Source organism: Mirounga leonina, unplaced genomic scaffold (assembly GCF_011800145.1).
Source record: "Mirounga leonina isolate KUSES-001 unplaced genomic scaffold, KU_Mleo_1.0 Mir_165, whole genome shotgun sequence".
Taxonomy (NCBI): Eukaryota; Metazoa; Chordata; class Mammalia; order Carnivora; family Phocidae; genus Mirounga; species Mirounga leonina.
In genome coordinates, this window is record NW_023270415.1 from 17,526,524 (window position 1) to 17,546,801 (window position 20,278).

General features: G+C 42.3%; 1 protein-coding gene across 4 annotated transcripts in view; it reads left to right on the forward strand.

Annotated features, from left to right (window-relative positions):
• Window positions 1–400: 400 nt before the first annotated feature.
• Window positions 401–20,278, forward strand: part of TRIM55 (tripartite motif containing 55) — a 42,966-nt gene continuing 23,088 nt past the window's right edge. For 2 of the 4 annotated variants that reach the window (XM_035011250.1, XM_035011248.1), the window contains exons 1-4: window positions 401–761; window positions 1,312–1,484; window positions 7,781–7,946; window positions 9,949–10,044. In XM_035011250.1, the coding sequence (XP_034867141.1) occupies window positions 594–761; window positions 1,312–1,484; window positions 7,781–7,946; window positions 9,949–10,044 (603 nt within the window). In that variant the 5' untranslated portion in view covers window positions 401–593. The remainder of the gene's footprint in view (window positions 762–1,311; window positions 1,485–7,780; window positions 7,947–9,948; window positions 10,045–20,278) is intronic. The other 2 variants (XM_035011247.1, XM_035011249.1) reach the window with 1 other exon arrangement.

The following is a 20,278-nucleotide window of genomic DNA, read 5'->3' on the forward strand; positions in this document are numbered from 1 at the left end:
TTTTCATGTTTTCAGTTAAGACAGTAAGATCATGCTACTCTTGGTGACTCGCTTCCTAAACTCTCAAGACAGAAATGGCATTCGTTATACAGTTAGACTCTTGGGCTGCATTCTCCCCAGTCCTGGAGCAACCCATCACCACGCTCTTACTGAGTGCTCACAGAGGGCTTGGCTCAGTGACTAGGCATGCAATTTGCATTTATTGTTGACAACTGTCCGCTTCAACCTCCCTCTCCTCACAACCCTGTCTAAATGGGGTTTGTAATCCTTTTTCCCACCCACTCTCTTCACTCCCTGGGGCAGGAATGTTGGCTCCTGGTCTCTGTCACCTGTCAGAATCCATCCTCCTGTCACTGGCTTATATGGACAAGTCAGCCGACTGTCACGTGACCCCCACCCCCCCCACCCCCACTCGCCAATGCTAAAAACAGCTCAGGCACCTGCTCTGAACCTGGGCCTGAAACAATGTCTTCCACCGAAAAAACCATAAAGGACACTTAATCACCCAATCTTTGGAATTATTTCCAGAAGACACTTGCAGAAACCATTCGGAGCACCCTTTCCCTGGCAGCGCACACAGGGACGGCCAGGAGATGAGCGCATCTTTGAATTATAAATCCTTTTCCAAAGAGCAGCAGACCATGGATAACTTGGAGAAGCAACTCATTTGTCCTATCTGCTTAGAGATGTTCACGAAGCCTGTGGTTATTCTCCCCTGTCAGCATAACCTGTGTAGGAAATGTGCCAGTGATATTTTCCAGGTAGGTTTGTTTGGAATTTAGGGGGGTAAAAAAAAAAAAGTCTCTTTTCTCAGAATCAAGTGCTTAACTTTTAAGTAAATTCTTTTAGAAAACCTGTTAAGGCTGCATTCATTTTAAGAAAAACATTTTTTTTTTAATGATTTGCTCTGTGCTTTGCTGTCTGCCTCCTCCTTACTCCCAAGCCTAGTTTTACTTAAATACTAAGAATCATATTTAAAAAAACCAAAAACCTCAAAACATTGAATCTGCTTTCAAATTGTAAATGAATTGCTGCCCAAGATATTAACGTTGGAGTTTCTGGCTGGAACTTTTGGTTACGAAAACATTGGATGGAAAAGTGCCTGATGCTGAACATGGTACACAGCTGTTGACTGTGGATAAGTGCTGGCCCTGTATTTTGGGACCACTTGCTGAGAAGGCCCTAGGGGATTATCTTATGGCCAGCTTAAAGTAGAGGTTGATGTTGTTTGCAGTAACAGAGTGAAAAGAAGTCTCAGAAAAGCTACCTGTGGCATTACTCAATTCCTCTTTTCTTGCTTGGCAAGAACAGGCCTCTAACCCGTATTTGCCCACAAGAGGAGGTACCACCGTGGCCTCAGGGGGCCGATTTCGCTGTCCATCCTGTAGACACGAAGTGGTTCTGGACAGACATGGGATATATGGCCTTCAGAGGAACCTGCTGGTGGAAAATATCATTGACATCTACAAGCAGGAGTCCACCAGGTATGCTTCTTCCCTGTGTCAAACCCATTTGAAGCTTGTTTTTGTCTATTTGTTCTAATGGATCAATACACCAAACGCTTGTTTGCCCATTACAGACATTGTTTTTCCAAGTGAGTCCTTCCCAATGTGAGAATTGCTCATGGAAGGAGAAGGCAGCTGGTGCCCAAGCCTTTGTATCAATTTAAGAATGAAGTAATTCATTCAGTAATACTGAAAGAGGTATAATGCGGCCCATCCCTCTAAGCCTTGTATTACGTATGTTTTAGACATCTCTGCACTTCACAGGTCCTTTGTAGCTCCAGATTCTACATAGCAGAAAACCTATAGTACAAAACTTTAAGGAAAACTAATAGAAATGGCATTTTCCAAAATAGTCCAGTTCCTAGTCTAGACAGTCTCACCTGAAAATTGTCTAGATGATCATAATAAAAACAAAGTTCTCTAACATAGTTAGTCATGGTATGGACTCTGGGAAGTTGCAAAGCAATGCACAGTCCTTCCTTTAGTAAGTTAAAGTTTAGAGACATGGGGCAGGGGGAGATGGCATTCAGGTTATGTTTCTCTAATCTCTAGATTGTATTTGTCTCATACTCTTAGCATTCACCTGTTGATTGACTGATACTCAGTATATACATCTATTCATTAAAAAAAGAAAAAAAAGTCTTCTTCCTCATCGAATCACATTGGTTATAGAGTTCCTTTCCTAGAGACAACACTGTAGGAGTTTATTCCTAGAAGCCATGGTGTGAAGAGCCCTTTTTCAATTGTACACAGGTCAGTCCGGTCCACAAAGCTTGATAGCAATATTGAGACCATCTGGAAATGAACTCATTGTGATTCTTATTAGGAGACATGTATTTATGGAACATCTGCAGGGCTCTAAGAGCCTTGCACTCTTGGAAGGAAAGCTGTTCTATAAATCTAACATATAATTATTTTAATCTTATGCCTATTAGTTTCTGCTTAAGATTCAAACTAAATTAGATAGTGCCAGAATCTAGATGGAATTGGGGAAGAAGAGTAATTGCCAGTGACATATTGCAGAGACACAGAGTCAGCTATTTCCCTTGTTTCCAGTCTCTGGAGAAGAAGGAAAGTGCTATGGTTGCCGTTGTTGCTTCATTGATTGATCTGATTGTATTACGTTACTTTAAAATGCAAATGCACACACTGTCTCTTAAAAAAATAACCAGTCAATTAATAACCCAGACAATCATTAAGGGTGTTTATATAACAACTGATTCAGTGCCTAGTAGAGTGTCTTGCATGGAATGGTTACTTTGTAAGTGCCCGCTGACAAAGCAACACCACAAACCTTCTTACATGTTATTGCAATAATTTCATTTTGCTACTTGCTACAGTGAGAGCCTGAAATATGGGAAATAATAGCAATAATGCTATGAAATGCAGAGAAGAAGAGATATTAAAACTTGTAGCATTAGCAAAACCACAAGATACATCTTTACTTTAACCATAAAGTCTACATGTGCATTTGCCAAAAAAGTGCCCAGGTGAGCAAACTGTATAAAAGTAATGAACAAAATTTCCAACCATGAAGCTCGTAACTGTGTGCATTAGCGGTATTTTTCTGATTATCAAGTTCTTATGCTGTTATTTCTTGAACTGGAGACCTGCCTTTGGGACATTTCTACTGGGTGGCAAAACCACAAGTTGCAAAGAGGATCCAGGTGTTTCTGTTTGGGCATAAACCCAGGTGTTCTCTGGAGGCCGGCAGCCTTGCCAGCCCAGAAGCCTGAGTCCATTAGGCAACCTTAGAATAACCTTGGATATACAGAGTGAGATGAACCCATCTCTGGCTCACCGTCATTGGGGTGGGGACATAAAAGAGAGGGGCTGGTCAACTCTGACCTCCCACAGGAAGACTGGAGACTGTAGATCTTGACCACACCTGGCCTTCTTACCTAGACTTCTGCATGGTGCTGAACTAGCCATTGTTTGGGGAGGTGACAAAAACAGGAATTTATTTCGCTAATATTAATCATGAAAGTTATAATAATTAACTTTATAATAAGTAAAACTAATATGTGCTGAGTACATGTCAACCACTATTCAGGGTGCTTCACACATGAATCGTGTATGATTCTTTAATTCTCACAACAATCCTGTGAGATTGTGATTATTATTATTATCTTATTAAAATTTCTGAATATTCCACTGAAGCTAACTCATATACATCATTTAAACAGTCAAATAGTACAAGACCTCTAAGGAGGCCTCCACTCTCACCGCACTCTCTCTCCACCCCTAAGTCTCACTCCCCAGAGGCAACCACTTTTCATTGTTTTAGCTGTTTTTCTGTTATCACCCAGTGATATCTGTATACTACGACTATACTCCCATTTCTTGATTTTTCAGTTTAGACATTATCTACTTTTCACTGCAGATGATCAGGTCAGTGTCCTCACGTGGCTGGGCTTCGCCTACTTTTTTTTTTTTTTAAGATTTTATTTATTTATTTGAAGAGAGAGACACAGCGAGAGAGCGAACACAAGCAAGGGGAGTGGGAGAAGGAGAAGCAGGCTTCCCACTGAGCAGGGAGCCTGATGTGGGACTCGATCCCAGGACCCTGGGATCATGACCTGAGCTGAAGGCAGACGCTTAATGACTGAGCCACCCAGGTGCCCCGAGGGCTTCGCCTACTTTACTTGTACTCTTCCCTGGGTTGAATCTTTGTTTCCTAGAGCCTATGTCTTTCTCTTTGCTGGTTTATTCTACTGTTTTTGTGGAGCAGATCCTCAAGTAATCTCCCAAAATACGCAGAAAGCACTCCACTTTGCAGCCTCCCACACACTCCTGCCTTCAGAATACCTGGCTTCCGAAGTTCCAGAGCCTTTCCTGGGTTCCACAGCTCAGATCAGCTTGCTCCGTGCAGGCTTCTCCCCTTCAGGCACTTAGCAGAATAAGATGCAACTCAAGCCGGGCACTTCCTTTCATACACATGTTCTCAATTTCAACATTTGGTCGACATCGCTCATCTGCTGTCATCTTGCTCATTTTTTGTCCTTATTGATTTATACTAGAATGTGATTCTTACGATTTCCTCACTCATTTTAGTGGGATTTCCACAGGAAACAAATAAAAAAGGCATAGGTTCATATTTAATTAGAAGACCCTCGGGCCAATTTTCAGATATGAATAAAAGTGGAGCCTGAAACAGGTTAAGTAACTTGCCTGAGGCCACACAGCTGCCACATGGAGAAGCTGAGCTGGAATTAAACTTGGAGATCAGTTTGACTCTAAAGGCGCCGCCTGCCATGCGTCACCAAGACCAGATGCCCACCCTTCGGGAAGCTCCAGAATGGTCCCAGCAACCTGAGGCCAGAGACAGCAGGCTACAGACTCCTTGAGGCTGGCTGGCACTGAATGGCTAAGGGCCACTGCCCACATCTGGAGCTGAGACCTGAGCCACAACTGTGAGCTCAGACACTCTCACCTCCTGAAAGTGCATTTACACCATATCTATGCCATGTTTGACCCAAGTCTGTTATATGTTTTAAGTTGTCTAAAGGTTTCTATTATACGCCCACTTATAAGTGGGTGATGCCCCTGGGCCCGTGTTGCCACCTAAACAAGAAAAACCTGATAAGGAATATGGGAAGTAGTTCTCAGCCTGTATGCACTATGGAAAAATAATCACAATCAAAACTAAACATACAGCCTTATGGCTATTGCCGCATTTTTAGTGTTTACGTATACTGGGTGTATATTTATACTATATATATTGTATATATTTATACATATATATACACTCACATACCTGAGCTCTGGTCAGAGCTGTTGACATCAGAATAGCACAAGGGACACAGGCTGTCCTCAGGAAATGCTGCAGGGAGATGAGCCACAGAAGCATCCTCTGTGCCATTTTCCAGTAAATGTGCTCCAGACACTTGCCTGACATTTATTATTATGAGATGGAGATACATGGTAGGGAAGGTATTGGAGGTGGAGAAGCCTTTGACCAAGCAAAAGCAAACCACCACTCCTAGTCTCTAAATAACCCCCAAAGGGCTTTGTCATTTATAAGTGGGAGTCTTCAGAATGCTGTCTGGCCTCTTCCTTTGCTGCTCATGAGTGCCAAGTGACCCTGAGTTTTCCCCATATTTCACATACCTTCCCCAGATGAGTGGTTTTACGTTAGATCACAAGGAAATACTACCCATTAATCTGGCAAATTATCTTTCATTTCTCATTCATTCAACAAATATTTGCTGAGTACCCATTCTGTGCAAGGCATTGTTCTGGGCACTGAGGATCCAGCAAAAAAAAAAGACAGACCTGTCCTCGTGGAACTCACATTTTGGTGGAGGAAACAGACCTGAGCAGTTTACTTTCCTCAGTTGACTTCCGAGAATATAGCGGAAATTCAAGTCAGGAGGCCACAGATTTTATGGAAAACATATTGCTATAAGACCAGGCAAAAATTCCTTTTACAAAAACCAAATTCTGAAATCTTGAAGCTGGAAGCCCATACACTTTCCTTACCAGACCCAGGGCTTCTTCCAACAGCCCAATCTCTTGACTTGACTCCTACCTAGTGATTTCTAGATGTAAATCGGTATATTCTCTGCCTTTCTCTGAGTTTCTGGGGCTGCAGCTACATGGTAGCACATCAACAGCAATGGTTTTTAAACCATTTTATTCATGTCTTACAGTAGAAGTACATTTTACATTGTGATACAGTGACTATTACATACATGGATAGATATATAGATATGAAATATACACTTTTGTTTCCAATGTACTTAGATATGTGTACACACATATATGTATCTACATACACATCTATCTTTGTACGCCAGAAACAAGAGTTTCACATATCATTACCTTATTCTTATTACATGTAGTTCACAGTATTTACTGTTCTATTTTATTTTGATTTTAACAATGCTGGTCATGACCCCCAAATTGATTTCATGACCCATAATAATCGATTTCATGGCCCATTAAAACCTGCAGTTTTTTAAAAGAGGATCTTGATAACAATAGAAAAACTCAGCCCCAAATCTTTTAAATAACCATGCTTTTAAATAACTATGTGTTTGGGAATGTGAGGAAAGGTTATGGATTTGTATTTACACTTTCCAGGTACCTCTGAAAACTATTAACAACCTCAGCCTTTAGATAGGATATGTCAGAATTCCAGGTTTTTGCAGAAGTAGGCTACACCCACATCTCTCACCATGCTCTCCAGAGAGGGCCTAGAACACCACGACTTGGCATAACTTTGATCTTGATGATAATACATAAGCCACGCTGATCATTAGGGGAATATACAAGGCCCTACCACGTGCTGTGAACTTGGGCTGCTTGTGATTCTCCAGCTAACAGGTTATTCTTAAACGGCAATGACTTGTCACTCCTGTTTGATGCTTTCAATTCCTCAGCGCTTGGTCATCATCTAACACAAACCCAACACTCCATTATCACCTGTTGCAGGTCCGAAAAATTTTGGCTGGTGCTGAACTGTTGGGAAAACTGAAACTTGGGGATTATCTGTGAGATCCTTACTTCCAAGGTTACCACCACGTCCCAGAGCAGCATTTTTCTTATTGCTTAAAGTGTTGTTCACCTTCACTGAGCACTCACTAACTACTCTGAATCAGTGTCAACTCCTCACTTGGGAAGTTATTTATATTTAATTTTCTTAACGGCAGAAAGAGACCCAAACAAATTAATGAAGCAGGTGCTGACATTTTCCTTCTTACACAGAGCTACTTCCCACCAGTGTCTAGATTAATCATCAGTGATTTGGGTTCCTGCAGCCCACCCCCCTCCTCCTTTGCGTGAGAAATGTGTTTGCTGGAGGCTGGAGGGTTGGGACCTAGCACCTCTGCAAAGCTGGGATAGTTTGAGATCTAGTTTATCAGCCACTTCTCCTTCTTTACCCATAATTGGAAAGTACCTCAAGAGACTTGCGAGTATGTGGAGACAGGGCTAGAGCACCTTCCTAACACAAAAACCAAATGTTCAACTTTCAGGAATTCCACTAGACGTGTTTTAAACCTTCAATAACTTGAAATCAGCCATGACGAGAACACTCACGGCAGAAAATGTCAAATGCTACAGATCAGAGTGTCTGAGTCCTACCCCCTACCCCAGGCTGGTTGTTAGAGATCTGTCAGCACACCACTGCTAGCCCCGCAGGGCAACTGAATTGGGAGGGCTCTGAGCACAAGAAGGGTACCCTGGGAGTTTTCTGAAATAGCAATGCTAATCACCCCTCTCTGCTTGGCCCCAATGGAAGCTGACACATTTATCTGCCTACCTCCTCCCAGACCAGAAAAGAAGTCTGACCAGCCCATGTGCGAGGAGCATGAAGAAGAACGCATCAACATCTACTGTCTGAACTGTGAGGTGCCCACCTGCTCTCTGTGCAAGGTCTTCGGGGCACACAAGGATTGCCAGGTGGCACCCCTAACACACGTGTTCCAGAGGCAGAAGGTAACAGAGCCTCTCCGGCCCCTGCAGCAGCAGCCCCCTCCAAGTGCCCGCGGGATTGGCTCCCTTCGCTGAAGGGGACCAGCCAAGCCACGTGGCCCTGAGGCCAAGAGCATGGAGGCTGGAGCAGGAAGGGGTGCTGTGCTGGTGAGCACGTGGCCACTCGCTAGATCCCCTGGAGAGGACAGGGACTGCTAGAGAGGGAAGGGGTGCGCAGGGTCAGGAAGGTGTGCAGAGGGCAAGGGTCGCTGTTTTTTGTGTGCTTTGGAGGTTGCTGAAGAAAAGCAGTGTGTTGGCACCTGGTCTGAGCCGTTTGAAGTTCAGACCGTAGATATGAACAGGATAACTTTTCACTCCAGGCACAGGAATTTTTCTTCATTCGCTAACAAAAGGTTCTGTTTGCCACACCCCTCCCAGGGCTTTTCTCCCCCACTCCCATTGTAGTAGGCTTCAAGGCTAGGTTAAGCTGGCCTCCTGGGCTTTGCACCGAGACCAGTTGCTGAAAGGCCCCCTCTGAGTCTGGCACATACCCCCACCCCAGGGCCTCAGCCCTCTCACTGTGACCAACTATAGTTTGTCCCCCAGCTTATCACTGACCTGCCAACCTGGTTTCATCCATTGGCAAGTAGCAATGTGCCCATTTGATGCAAATAACGTGCAGTGCTGTGCTAAGATAGATGCAGCCACTCTCAGCACCTAGGACTTGAGCAGCTCCATCTCTCAGCTTCTTTCTGTGCAGAATCATAGGTTCCACATTTGGTCAGTGTTTTACTTGTGAGGATCAGAGTTGGGATCAAATTTGAAAGCCAAACTTCCAGGCAATACCAGTCATAACCAGTGAGCACTAGCCACTAAAGAAGCAGGATTTAGCAAGATATCGATAACATTTACTTATTTTTCAATCCGCTTACGATTTATTTCCCCTTTTTCCTTCCACACCCACCCACCCCACTCAAGTCATGGCGTGTTAGAACTGAATAGTACTTGTTTTCCTAAGAGCCCTAGAAACTCACGTGGGATGGACAGAAGGACAGACTGGCAGGACTTCCACTCCTGTTTGGGCAAAGCAGCTTCACTTTTACCTATTGGGATTCCATATTAGCTTCGTTTTGAAGAAAGGGTTCTGAAGCTTTAAAATGTTTTACGACCACTGTTCTGGTCCAATCTTCTCACTTTATATCTGAGAAAATTAGGGTCCAAGTTGATTACATGTTTGCCCAACATCATAAAGAAATTAAAGGCAGAGTTGGACCAAGCAGGTAGGTGTCCTAAGTCCCCACTCAGTGCTGCCTGGTGGTCCATAGCCAGTCTTGGAAAGGGTTAAGTACAAACAATGGAATCTCTTTGAGTCAAAAGAGGAGAGGAATTTCAAGTTGAAAATTCTCCCCTGGAACCAGTCGAATGTTACAGTGTCAAGTTTGTAATGACTTAGTCTAGTATGTATGTATTTGTGCACCTAGCACATAGAAGGTGCAAAATATGTTCTATCTATAGTCTATAATTCAGTGTTTATAATTTTTTTTAGCAGGGTCACAGTCTCCATTAAAGAATTTGGTGACAACTTGGGGCACCTGGGTGGCTCAGTCAGTTAAGTGTCTGCCTTCAGCTCAGGTCATGATCCCAGGGTCCTGGGATAGAGTGCCGCATCAGGCTCCTTGTTCTTCAGGGAGCCTGCTTCTCCCTCTGCCCTCTGCCCCTCTCCCCCACTCATGCTCTCTCACTCACTTACTCTCTCTCTCTCAAATAAATAAAATCTTAAAAAAAAAAAAGAATTTGGTGACAACTATGAAACCTCTTCCCAGATAAATGCACTTATATACACATCCATACAGAACTTTATTTACAAGACGAGGAGGTTGAGAAGCCTTCTAAGCCTCACTGTTACTCCAAAGGGGTTCGATGGACCCTGGATTAGGAATCCCTGAGGACAACACCGTGATTTATCTGCAATCAGTACTGACTAGAAAACTCCTAAAATCTTGCATCCTTCTTTTCCCTTCATTAGTCTGAGCTCAGTGATGGCATCGCTGTCCTTGTGGGAAGCAATGATCGAGTCCAGGGAGTGATCAGCCAGCTGGAAGACACCTGTAAAACTATTGAGGTAAGTGAAGCAACTCCAACCAAGTCTAAGCGAAGCCTGAACTCCTGGGGGGGTTGTGGCTGCCTCATGCCACACAAGCTCTCCTTACAGAATGGCCTCCTTCCTCATGTCTCTCCAACATTCTCCTGGCTCAGGAAGAACCAGGAGTCAACATGAGTTGGTTGGTTACTACATGAGTCAACAAGGCAGATTTTGCCACACTTACTAGGGTGGTTGTGACATTTGTTGTTCTTTCTTGGTCAACCCATTTTGAAAGATTACCTACAAGAAAAATCAATTCCCAGTAATGAAAATGAATGTTGTCCACCATGATAGCACTATTTCTTTGTGGATATCCAAACGGTCTTAAGACACACTAGTTAGTGCTTTGGAAAATCCTGTGCAGGTTCGAGCTGCCTATCTGCGCTCTGACAGCAAAGGCCGCAAAGGGGGACAGTAGGAGGACAAAGGTGTGTCTGACCGTGGTTGGAGAATGATCCACTAGCTGGGAGCTCACTGAGACCAGAGTTTTGGCTCATCCGTCCCTGCCTCTGTCTGGCCCAGTGCCTTGGACATAATAAACACTCAGGACAAAGGTGATGAACAAATGCATGAGTGGCTGACTGCCTAGCTCACACTTAAGTTTGGCCTATAAGAAATACTGTGAATCCACCTTCCTCTAGATCAAATATAAACTGTGTAATTTCTGAAGACAAAATGCTGGAGCCTAAAGAGGTTCAGCTATGTGGCAGGTATGCTGTCAAGAACTGAAGATTCACAGACTAGTTAAGCCAGACGGCCCACGGGGCAAGTGCAAGATGGCTGGGTGAGTGCAGCCCTCTGGATCTGTAAACTGGAGCCATTTATTACCATCTCCCTGCTCTAAGGGAGTTTGGGGGGTTACTTGTTTTTTTCAGTTGGACCTCAGGTGCAATGTTGAGGCATTGTCCTGCTCAATCTGTGCATATTGTCCTTATTGCTGTGGGCAAGGGCCCACTTGTTATCTGTGTATTTCCTTTCATCCCCATTTCCTACTCTCTTCTCTGTAAATAACCACTCTAACATGTTTGGTGTTCTGTTTACCTATACTCTTATAAAATCTTTATTGTTTTATACACATGCCTTTTACTTTTATAAATGGTATTGTGCTGTATTTCTCATTCTGCTTCTTACTTTTTTTAAACTAAGCATTAGGTTTTAAGATCCAGTCTCATGTACATTCAATCCCTCATTTTTCTCCTCTGTAAAAATGGGACATAGTACTATTTTATAGAGTTACTGTGAGAAATTAAATATGGCCAGTGCCTAGTATAGGGTGAGAGCCTGGTAAGTACCCTGTTTTCATTATGTTATCATTAGAAAGGCAAATTCCATCAAGAGCCAAAGGCTGGTTCCTGGATGATGATTTCAAGGCACTGGCCATAACCAACTCATTTTAGATTTACACATCATTAAAATCAATGTCCTCTCTTCTCCATACTCAAATTCCTGAAAAGATCATGATAAGTCTGGGATCCATTTATAGAAGAAAAATTTTCTCTTGGCGAAGAGCCCAAAGAGATTACAAAATGGACAATATAAACTCTTTTCTTTTTGCTTACTTACAGTAAAGGCCAAATACAGCTTAATCAGTAAGCCATGAATCAGCACTCCAATGTTGAGTCTTGAGTGTATAAATAGGAATATGTTCCTTGTGGGCGAGTGAGATAATCTCTATACTCATCTCTGGTCAGGCCTTCATCAGAGACCTCTGTCCAGGACATAGAGGCTACAGAACACAAACAGGAGGAAAGCTCTGTGGGTCACATTTGGCCTTGAACAAATGACTCAGGCTCCATTTAGCTAGCTAGCCTCAGAGGACACTGAGAGGGCGAGGAAAGATTTGACAACTGGTTGTCTTCCCGGAGGCCAGTCAGGGGCACAAGAGGAAGCAGCTGTTTTTTCTTTCATTGAGAACAAGACAAGAAGGAACAGGTTTGAAGTTAAGCCAGCAGAAGGGATTTAGTGCAGATATCAGGAGGAAGTTCCTGGCAGTGGAGGTCAGGATTATTACCCCTATTATTACTGATGAAAACATTCATCAAACATGACGCACATTTACAAGTATTTTCACAGGTTACTAGAGGAGTATAATTGTTCCCTGTAGGGCTTTCTGATGAAGCTGTAAATTGGCATGAGTCTTAAAAGTGTCCATCCCTTTTACCTGTTTATTTCACTTCTGAGATTTTTACCTTTAGGAAATAAAACTGTACAGAATGTATATATTCATAAATAACCCCCCATATACATTTATAGGGGGAGAAAACCCCAGAAACCAAAAGGTTAGGAGCAGTAAACAGTGATACTATTGTCTTCCTTATATATGCCTATATTTCACATTTTTCTAAAGCAAGCCTGACATTTTTAATAACCAATAAAATAAAGAATGAATGAACGTGGCTCAGATAAGCACAGTTCTTTCAGATCAGTTTAGGTGGCTCATCTGGAGATGTAGGTATTGGCTCAGAGCCTCATGGGGGTCTCTGATTTTATGATCCCTACTTGATGCAAATAGCCTCCATTTGAAGAGGCCAGAGGCCAGAGACCCTGCCACAAAAGGCCACGGGGTGCATCTGTAATCACCGAGGTGATCTCCATAGAGTCAGCACCATATCCGTGGGCAAAACACCAGAGGCTCCCCTTGTGCGCGGCAGCCTGCAAGGCAGCATGTCCTGAAGCACCGCAGGCTCTTGGCTTAGAGTGAAATGGTCCTACCTTGCAGAGCAGATGAATTCTGCTCCGGAGTTCAGGTCACAGAGCTCCTGTTCTCCCATTCTCCCTGGGGTGGTTGTTTTCCTTCCTGGCTTTGCTCACCACCTGCCAGGAAACATTTCCCGGGAAGCCAGTGGTGGCTCCTGGCCAGGGGGTGGGGAGCTGTTATTAATGAATTCTCTCTTCTGATTGGTGAAGAACCCCTTAGGGATGGGAACTGGAGTAGTCCCTGAGTGGGCACTATCCTTCCCTAATTACCTCGCCTCTTCCCACTTGGGGCCCTGACACCTGCCCTTTGGTAGGAGTGTCCATCCCTTGCACATGTCTAATTTTGTCCCTGGTCATGTAATGTCTTGCAGGGCTGGTCTGGTCAGGCACCCAGCCCAGGACCAGCCCTGGAGAGCTGCTGAGCTTAGTCTAACTCACACTGTGGACTCCTTCTTATCCTTTAAAAATCACATATGCTGTTGATGTGAGTTTACAATGATTCTGAGAGTGGCTTTGAGAAGGACTATATTCGCAAAAGGGCAGTCTGACCTGTGTCAAAAGGGGGAGTGGCATTTTTTTCTCATTGCTGTGGGCTGACAGTGGGTGAAGGAGGCTTCAGTCTTTTTAGCATGCCTGGCTGAATGTGGTTCAGCCCGAGATATTCCCAGAGCTGTCTCCTGCAGGTTGTTGGAGGGCTTTCTAGGCTGTTCTAGACAAGCCCGGCACGGTCTGGAGCTACACTTGCCTTTCCAGGCCAGGCAGTGTTCTGGGACAGGCTGGGACTCAGAAAGAGGGCTGCTGGTTGGAGTAGACAAGTACACTTCCTCGGGAGCTGCTTCCAGAAAAATGGGCTTGGCTTTCCTTCCGCATCCCTAGAAATCATAACCTCCATCTTACAGTCTCTACAAAGGGCACTTATCCTATGTCACTGGACACCAAAGAGAGTAGTAGGCTATTAATACTGGTCCTCCTGAGGCAGGCATGCAGGCAGGCAGGCCTAGAAATAATCCTGTTTTGTATGGATGCACGTCTAAAGGAAACAGCTACAATTGAGTAATAAATATTTGATCTTGCGCATTTCCATTATCTGAAAAATGACAACTTTAATAAGATCCTCCACTGGTTTTTGCAATGAAAACAAATCTATTGTACTTCTAAAACAATAATTTTACCCAAACAGCTTTTGGGACATTGTCCATGCAGTTACAAATATGAAGTCTAAATATAAGAATTATTTTAATAAGCATACCAGAATTTTTAAGGCAACATTTTAAAGGCAATATAACATATGCTTAAAAGACCAGGTTTCAGAATTTGAACTTTAGCCATCATTTAACTATATGACCTTAGGAAGTGACCTAAGCTCTTTGGCCCTCAACTTGCTCACTGGTACAGTGGGGTTAATAATACCTTCTTCAGAGTGTTATTGTGATGCCTAAGTTGGGGTAAGAGGCACATGCCAGGGGCCTGATTAAGTTACCTCATATTATTCTCACAGTCAGTTTGGAAAGAGCACACTTATTGTAATGATGCTAATAATTGTTTGAACCACTGGAGCATCAGAAGCATCTTTTAAATGGTGTCAGAATAAGACTATCAGGGTCTTGGTCATTATGATGTGGGGCTAAGCAACCCCCTTCAGACGGAAAAACTGAACACAAATGGTAGAAGATGTTAACCCTATTCTTGATCTAAGAGGCTTGGAGGTAACTTAAAATATTGGCACCAGGGAGGCTAAGGCTCTTCTGGGAAACGTGTTGACCCTGCACTCGGGACAGGAGCAAATTGAACAACTGCTCAACTCGCCATGTTAAGCAGGGCTCTCTGCTTTACAGAGTTTACTCAAGGAGCTTCTAAATGCTCTGGACAGACACCCCAGGAGTAAGCTTTAGAGATCCCATAAATTAGAACGTAATTGTTCCTCTAACATGAAGTGGCTGGCAACGTGATACAGTGGAAAACAGTATGAATTTGGGAGTTCCAAGCCCCACGGGCTCTGGGTAGAGTTGCTTCGCTGAGTGAACTCTATCTCTTCTGCCTGGAAGGGACATGTAATTCTCCTTTGTCTTCTCTAGTGTAGCCCTGCAGAGACCCAGCTTCTCGTCCTAGTCTGCGCTCAGGGGACTTCTCCCAAGTGCTAGCAATTGAGGCTTTACCAGCAAAGGGTTGGCTGATTTCCGCAGGAGAATCTTCCTACCTTAAGATAATTCTTTCTTCAGTGTTATTAACCTGCTGTCTGCTTTTTCCCCCCTTCTTTTGGGGGTGGTGGGGAGAGAAAACCCTGTTGGGCTTAACGAAGGGAGTTCTGAAGTACTGTACTTCAAACGAAGCCGAGTGTGTACTCCCAGACCCAGAGCGGGAGCACCGAACAAGCGTGGGTGTTGAAGAGCGCTGGAAGAATGTGGTGGGTATGTGAATGAGCCGGCTGGAGCCAGTTGCTCAGTGACAAGTGCTGGGGCGAAGAGCTTATCTTCAGCTCTATTTTTGTCCCAGAGACATGTTCCTTACATGGTAAGAGCAGTGGTTCCAATTGTCTTAGGTTTTCCTCTCGTAACCCTGGCACATTCCCAAGCTGGGACTGACACTGCAGGGCCAGGACATATCATTAATGTCTTCATGCTGGAGATGACCACTCTGAAACTTGCCAGTACTGGAGAGAGACATTTTGTAGCCTGAAGACTCTGAAATATCTCTACATTTACCTCAAGTCATAGAGTCGTGGAACTGTAGAGTTAGAAGGGAGCTTGGCAATCACGCAGTCCCATCCCTTATTGTACAGATAAGAAAACTGTCCTGAGGCTAAGAGGCTTCCCCATGGTTGCACAGCTGTTTTTGTGCTGTTTTCTTTCTCTGAATGAAGCAGAGGCTTGGAGTATCTACTTACATATCTATTTTCTGGAACATAGAAACTTTTGAGGACTGAATATCCCTAGATACAAGTCATATTTCATTCATTCACTCAGTCATTCAGACCATCTTTCTCATGTGTGCACTCCATGCCATATTCTGCACACATAATGCTGAGAAGTGGTGATGAACTAAACAGAAAAGATTCCTGCTCTCAGGAAGGTTTTGTTCTAGGAGGGGAGTTAGACAATAAAACCAATAAATGACAAGATCATTTCAGGGAGTATTAAGTGCTTGGGAAGAAGGTGAGCCACTGAAAATCTGGCCATTAAAAACAATGGAATGACGGTACTTTGAGTGGCGGGCTCTATACTCTTTAGTAGAAGATTGTTGATTTTTTCCATGGAACGCTTCTCTTTGCAACTGCTTATCTTGCATCTTATCTCTACTAAAATATAAAGGAGGCTAAAAATTAGAGTCTGTCAGTTTTAACATTTCTATGAAAGCAAGAACTAAACAATGGGTTTTAGATAAATATTAAAGGTTACCTACTCACTTCTAAGGAAATGACCAAATGATTACTTGATTTTTTTTCTTTTTAGCCGGATATTATGACATTGGTTGGAAACAGGTACTCCACCTGTCATCATTTTACCATTTTAATATGGACAGCATAGTTTTCCCTTTATAAAATCACCACTTATTGGTGTATTGCATCCCTACTGGGTTCACCTTAGAGATGGGATGAATCTTGTTTTCATTTAAGGACTACAGACAACTTTTATTTGGTTCTTCTAACTGTCCTGGCAGACCCAGGAGGTGGGTCATACTGCAGTGGAGGCCATGCATCAGAATATGCTTGGAGCAAATACCTAGTGCATTTATGATGGAAGTTACTTCAATTGCTAAATATGCTCACACAGGCACGTGTACACACACACACAGGTCATAGGAACCACAGATATCAAAAGGAAGAAAATGGAGAATATTTTAAAAAATAAACTTCAAAGTTCAAAAAGCATATATCTTGATTCAATTACTATCCAGAGAGGTGGGGGTACGGGGAGGGTACACAGCCAAGAATTTTTACTGAAGCCTTTTTTTTTTTTTTTTTTACCAAGTCTTTTAACTGAAATAAGTGAAAAAGAATGTTAAAAGCAAAAAGAAATCTTTGAGGTGAGGACGTTTTTGTAGAGAAGAGATAAAGATGGTTGCTATCATGCTTGCGCAGGTAACAATCATCCTTCAAAGTATGCTACCTGCAGATGTTTTGATGAGGCAGAAGTCCACATTTTTCCCATTCCATTTTTCAGGTTACTAGAAAGTCACTGTTGAAAGCATTTCAGATCCATATTTACAAAGGCACAGTAGGTACTGAAATTCAGAGTAATCACTATCACTAGCGAGCTGGCCTCTAGGAGCATATTTTTCTTTCATAGCATATACCTGTTCTCTAATTACTTCAGAGGGTGAGTCTGAGGTGTTTGTTGTTAACTGACTTTCATAGAACTTTGAAGGTCTTGTAGTCCAGAAGGGTGGAAAGGCACCCACCTTAGTCAATTCAATTTTAATTTCATGGAGTATTTCTCATTTGAATCTGACATTAGGTTAACCTGAACATCTTAAACTCATTTCTATAAGTTTGTAAGTATGAGTTTCATACTTCCAAGAAGTGTATTTTTCCTATTTCAGAAACAGATTTTTCTGACTCTTACTATATTTTGCATAGAATTATACTAAAGGCACATTAAGCAAGAGAAAAAAAGAAGTTAAGGTTTTTGTTAGAAAATATAATAATTTTTCTACCCTTCTCATGAACACCGGAAAAATTATGGCAGGTTTTTAGATCTTCTAATGCCTGGTACATAGTAATTAGTGAATTTTGTTGAAGGAATAAACTAATGAATATAATTCTGAAATAATTTGAGGTTTCTTTAAAAGTCTACTTGTTACAGAGTCGATTTGTTAAAAGACATACTTGGTTCACAGTAGTTCACAAAAATTTTTTTCAAGTTACTTTCCAGTATCTCACAGCAGGGTATGGTAGGAGTAGCTGTAACCTAGGAGTTCAAAACCCTTGGCTCTAGGCCAGGCATCAACAATAAATGGCAGAATGGCTTGAGAAAATGATTTAACTCTGCTGGACTTCAGTTTCCACGTGAGTGAAATGATTTCTTTGGAGCAGGTTACTTCTGATATTCCATGCAACTTCAAAATTCCACAACTGAATAATTCAAATTAAGGATAATTGGATCTAAATTTAATAAGCACTGATACAGTACCCATAATGTGTCAGGTAATATTATAAGGGTTTTATACAGCATGTAGTCTTATAATAATAATAATCAAGCATAAACTGCACACAGGGTAGCATTTCATACACTGTAAATAAGTAAATAATAGTTGCTATTAAAATGATAGTAATTTTTATTAAAATTAATATAGTAAAAACCATTAGGAAACCCAATGGAAATAAAATATACTTGGAATTGAAAATAATGTAAAAATAAAGTGGTTATTTCATTTTAACCACTAAATAAAACACTAGCCATGACACATGACTTCGCATCAGTCTCACTATAAATAATTTGGGTTTTGTGACCATGAAGGCTCTCATACATATTAAATCATATAGGAGAAAACTTTTGAGAAACAAAAATATTCTACCAGTATCACATCTTACTATTTGTTATATATGTTTTAAGTGCACAATTTCTTTTAGAAAAATAAGCTAGAAACCATCGTATTTTGCAGTAAACAGGAGAGCTTCTGAACATCAAAGAGGCATATTTCAGGAATGCAGTAGGCACAAGGTTTCCTGTGAGCTTAAAACAGAAAGCAATACAGTGAAAGAACGTTTGATTGGGAAGCTACTATGAGGCTTCAGCTCTGAGGCCTCATAATCGTCCAAATCTCAAGCCGAAGGGCTGGAAATGGATGCAAATTTGACAAGCCCAGTGATTTCCATGTCTGGACATGCTTTGTGAGTCCTTGTCCTATTACCTTGACAACTGTCAAGTCTCCATGAATTTTCATCCCCTCCTCACACCTCCTCTGCTGCTGTTCATCCTTTATGGCCAAAGCTGGGCATCACTTCCAGTAAAAAGCTTTTCCTGAGCCATCCACCCCTGCTCCCCGTGAATGTCCCCCACCCATATGCTTCCATAAAACCTGGTATAAATCTCTAACATATTTCAATTATTCAGCCTACTAGGTTGCTATTATATTATTGGTCCATAGTCTTTCTCATTCAGTGACCTGAGCTCCTTGAGAACAGGAATTATGTTTTAGTTCATTGTTGGGTCCCCAGAGCCTTGCCTAGTGCTTGACACAAATGATATGCTTAAGAATTGACGTGGATGACAGCATTAACTGGTAATTATTACTAAAATGGTTAGAATCATTGGATCTCGTTCATGAATTATTATTGGCCAGAAAGTATGATGAGAACTGACTGTGTTCCAAGGGAGGCAGTGGAGGGAGAGGTGTATTTCCTGCACATTTGTGGAGTATCTTCATAATCAACAATTTGGTTTAGGTTATCCATTTTTTCCCCTTACTCCAAGAACAGTAGAGAAATGGGGGGAAAATGAAACACAGTTTTAAAAAAACCTGTTCAACATATATATACTGAACATCTGTTGTCCAAAGTGGTCTAAGCAGACCCAGATTCTATCCTTAAAGAGACTATACTTTAGAGATTTAAGATACTCACATATAGGAAAAGAGTGATACTTGACACCTAAGTGACCAGTGTTACTAAAATGAAAGAACACATAATAAGGGTCACAAAGGTCAGAAATGTCAGATAAATTGGCTGGATTCCCAAGAAGACCCCATCGGGAAGGAGAGCTATGTTGGATCATTGCGTCTCAAAGCCTGTTCTCAGCTGTAAAGGTCCTGGACCCAGAGATGGTCAGGTCCAAGGAAATTGGCATATATACACATCAAGCTTACTGAAGCTTGAAAAACCAAAAGGCCAATGACCGGGCCAACTGGAAAGTTAATTATGATTTGAACATGGACTCAAAGAGAAGGAAGTTAAATGGAACTGGAGATGCTTCAGCCACACAATGCAAATGGACAAGTCTGATTTCCCATAGAGCCTTTCTCTCAGGGAATCAAAGACCAAATCCAGTATTTCCCTGTCTTAGACAATATTGGATAAATAGAGGACTAGGTGACTAGAGGTGTATGCCATTGATGGTAACTATCATGGGATTTCAGAAGAACTAAAAGACGGCATTCAGTCATAGAGATCAAAGAACATTTTATAGGAGAAGTGGTATTCCAACAATGTCTTTAAGATTACTTAGACTTTGCAACTGTGAATTGGGGGAGAACATTCTAAACAGAGGGGAAATGAACAAAGAAAGTGAGTGGTTTGTTTTTGCTGGATATAGGGTATGTGATGAAGAATAGTACAGTATTATGAAGGAAAGCTAGAGCCAGGTCATGGAGAAGCTGGAAAGTCAGTTATGAAGTTTAAATATTATTGTTTGGGCAATGAGTAGTCAGAGAAAAAGCACCATACCCCAGGGAAATGTACTCCAGGAAAATGAATTTGGCTGTAGCGTATGGGTTTGCTTCAAGTAAATTCCAGAGGCAGAGGCCAATGGGAAGCCTCAGAATCTCCATGGGAGGACTGAAACTAGGACAAGAGTAGTGT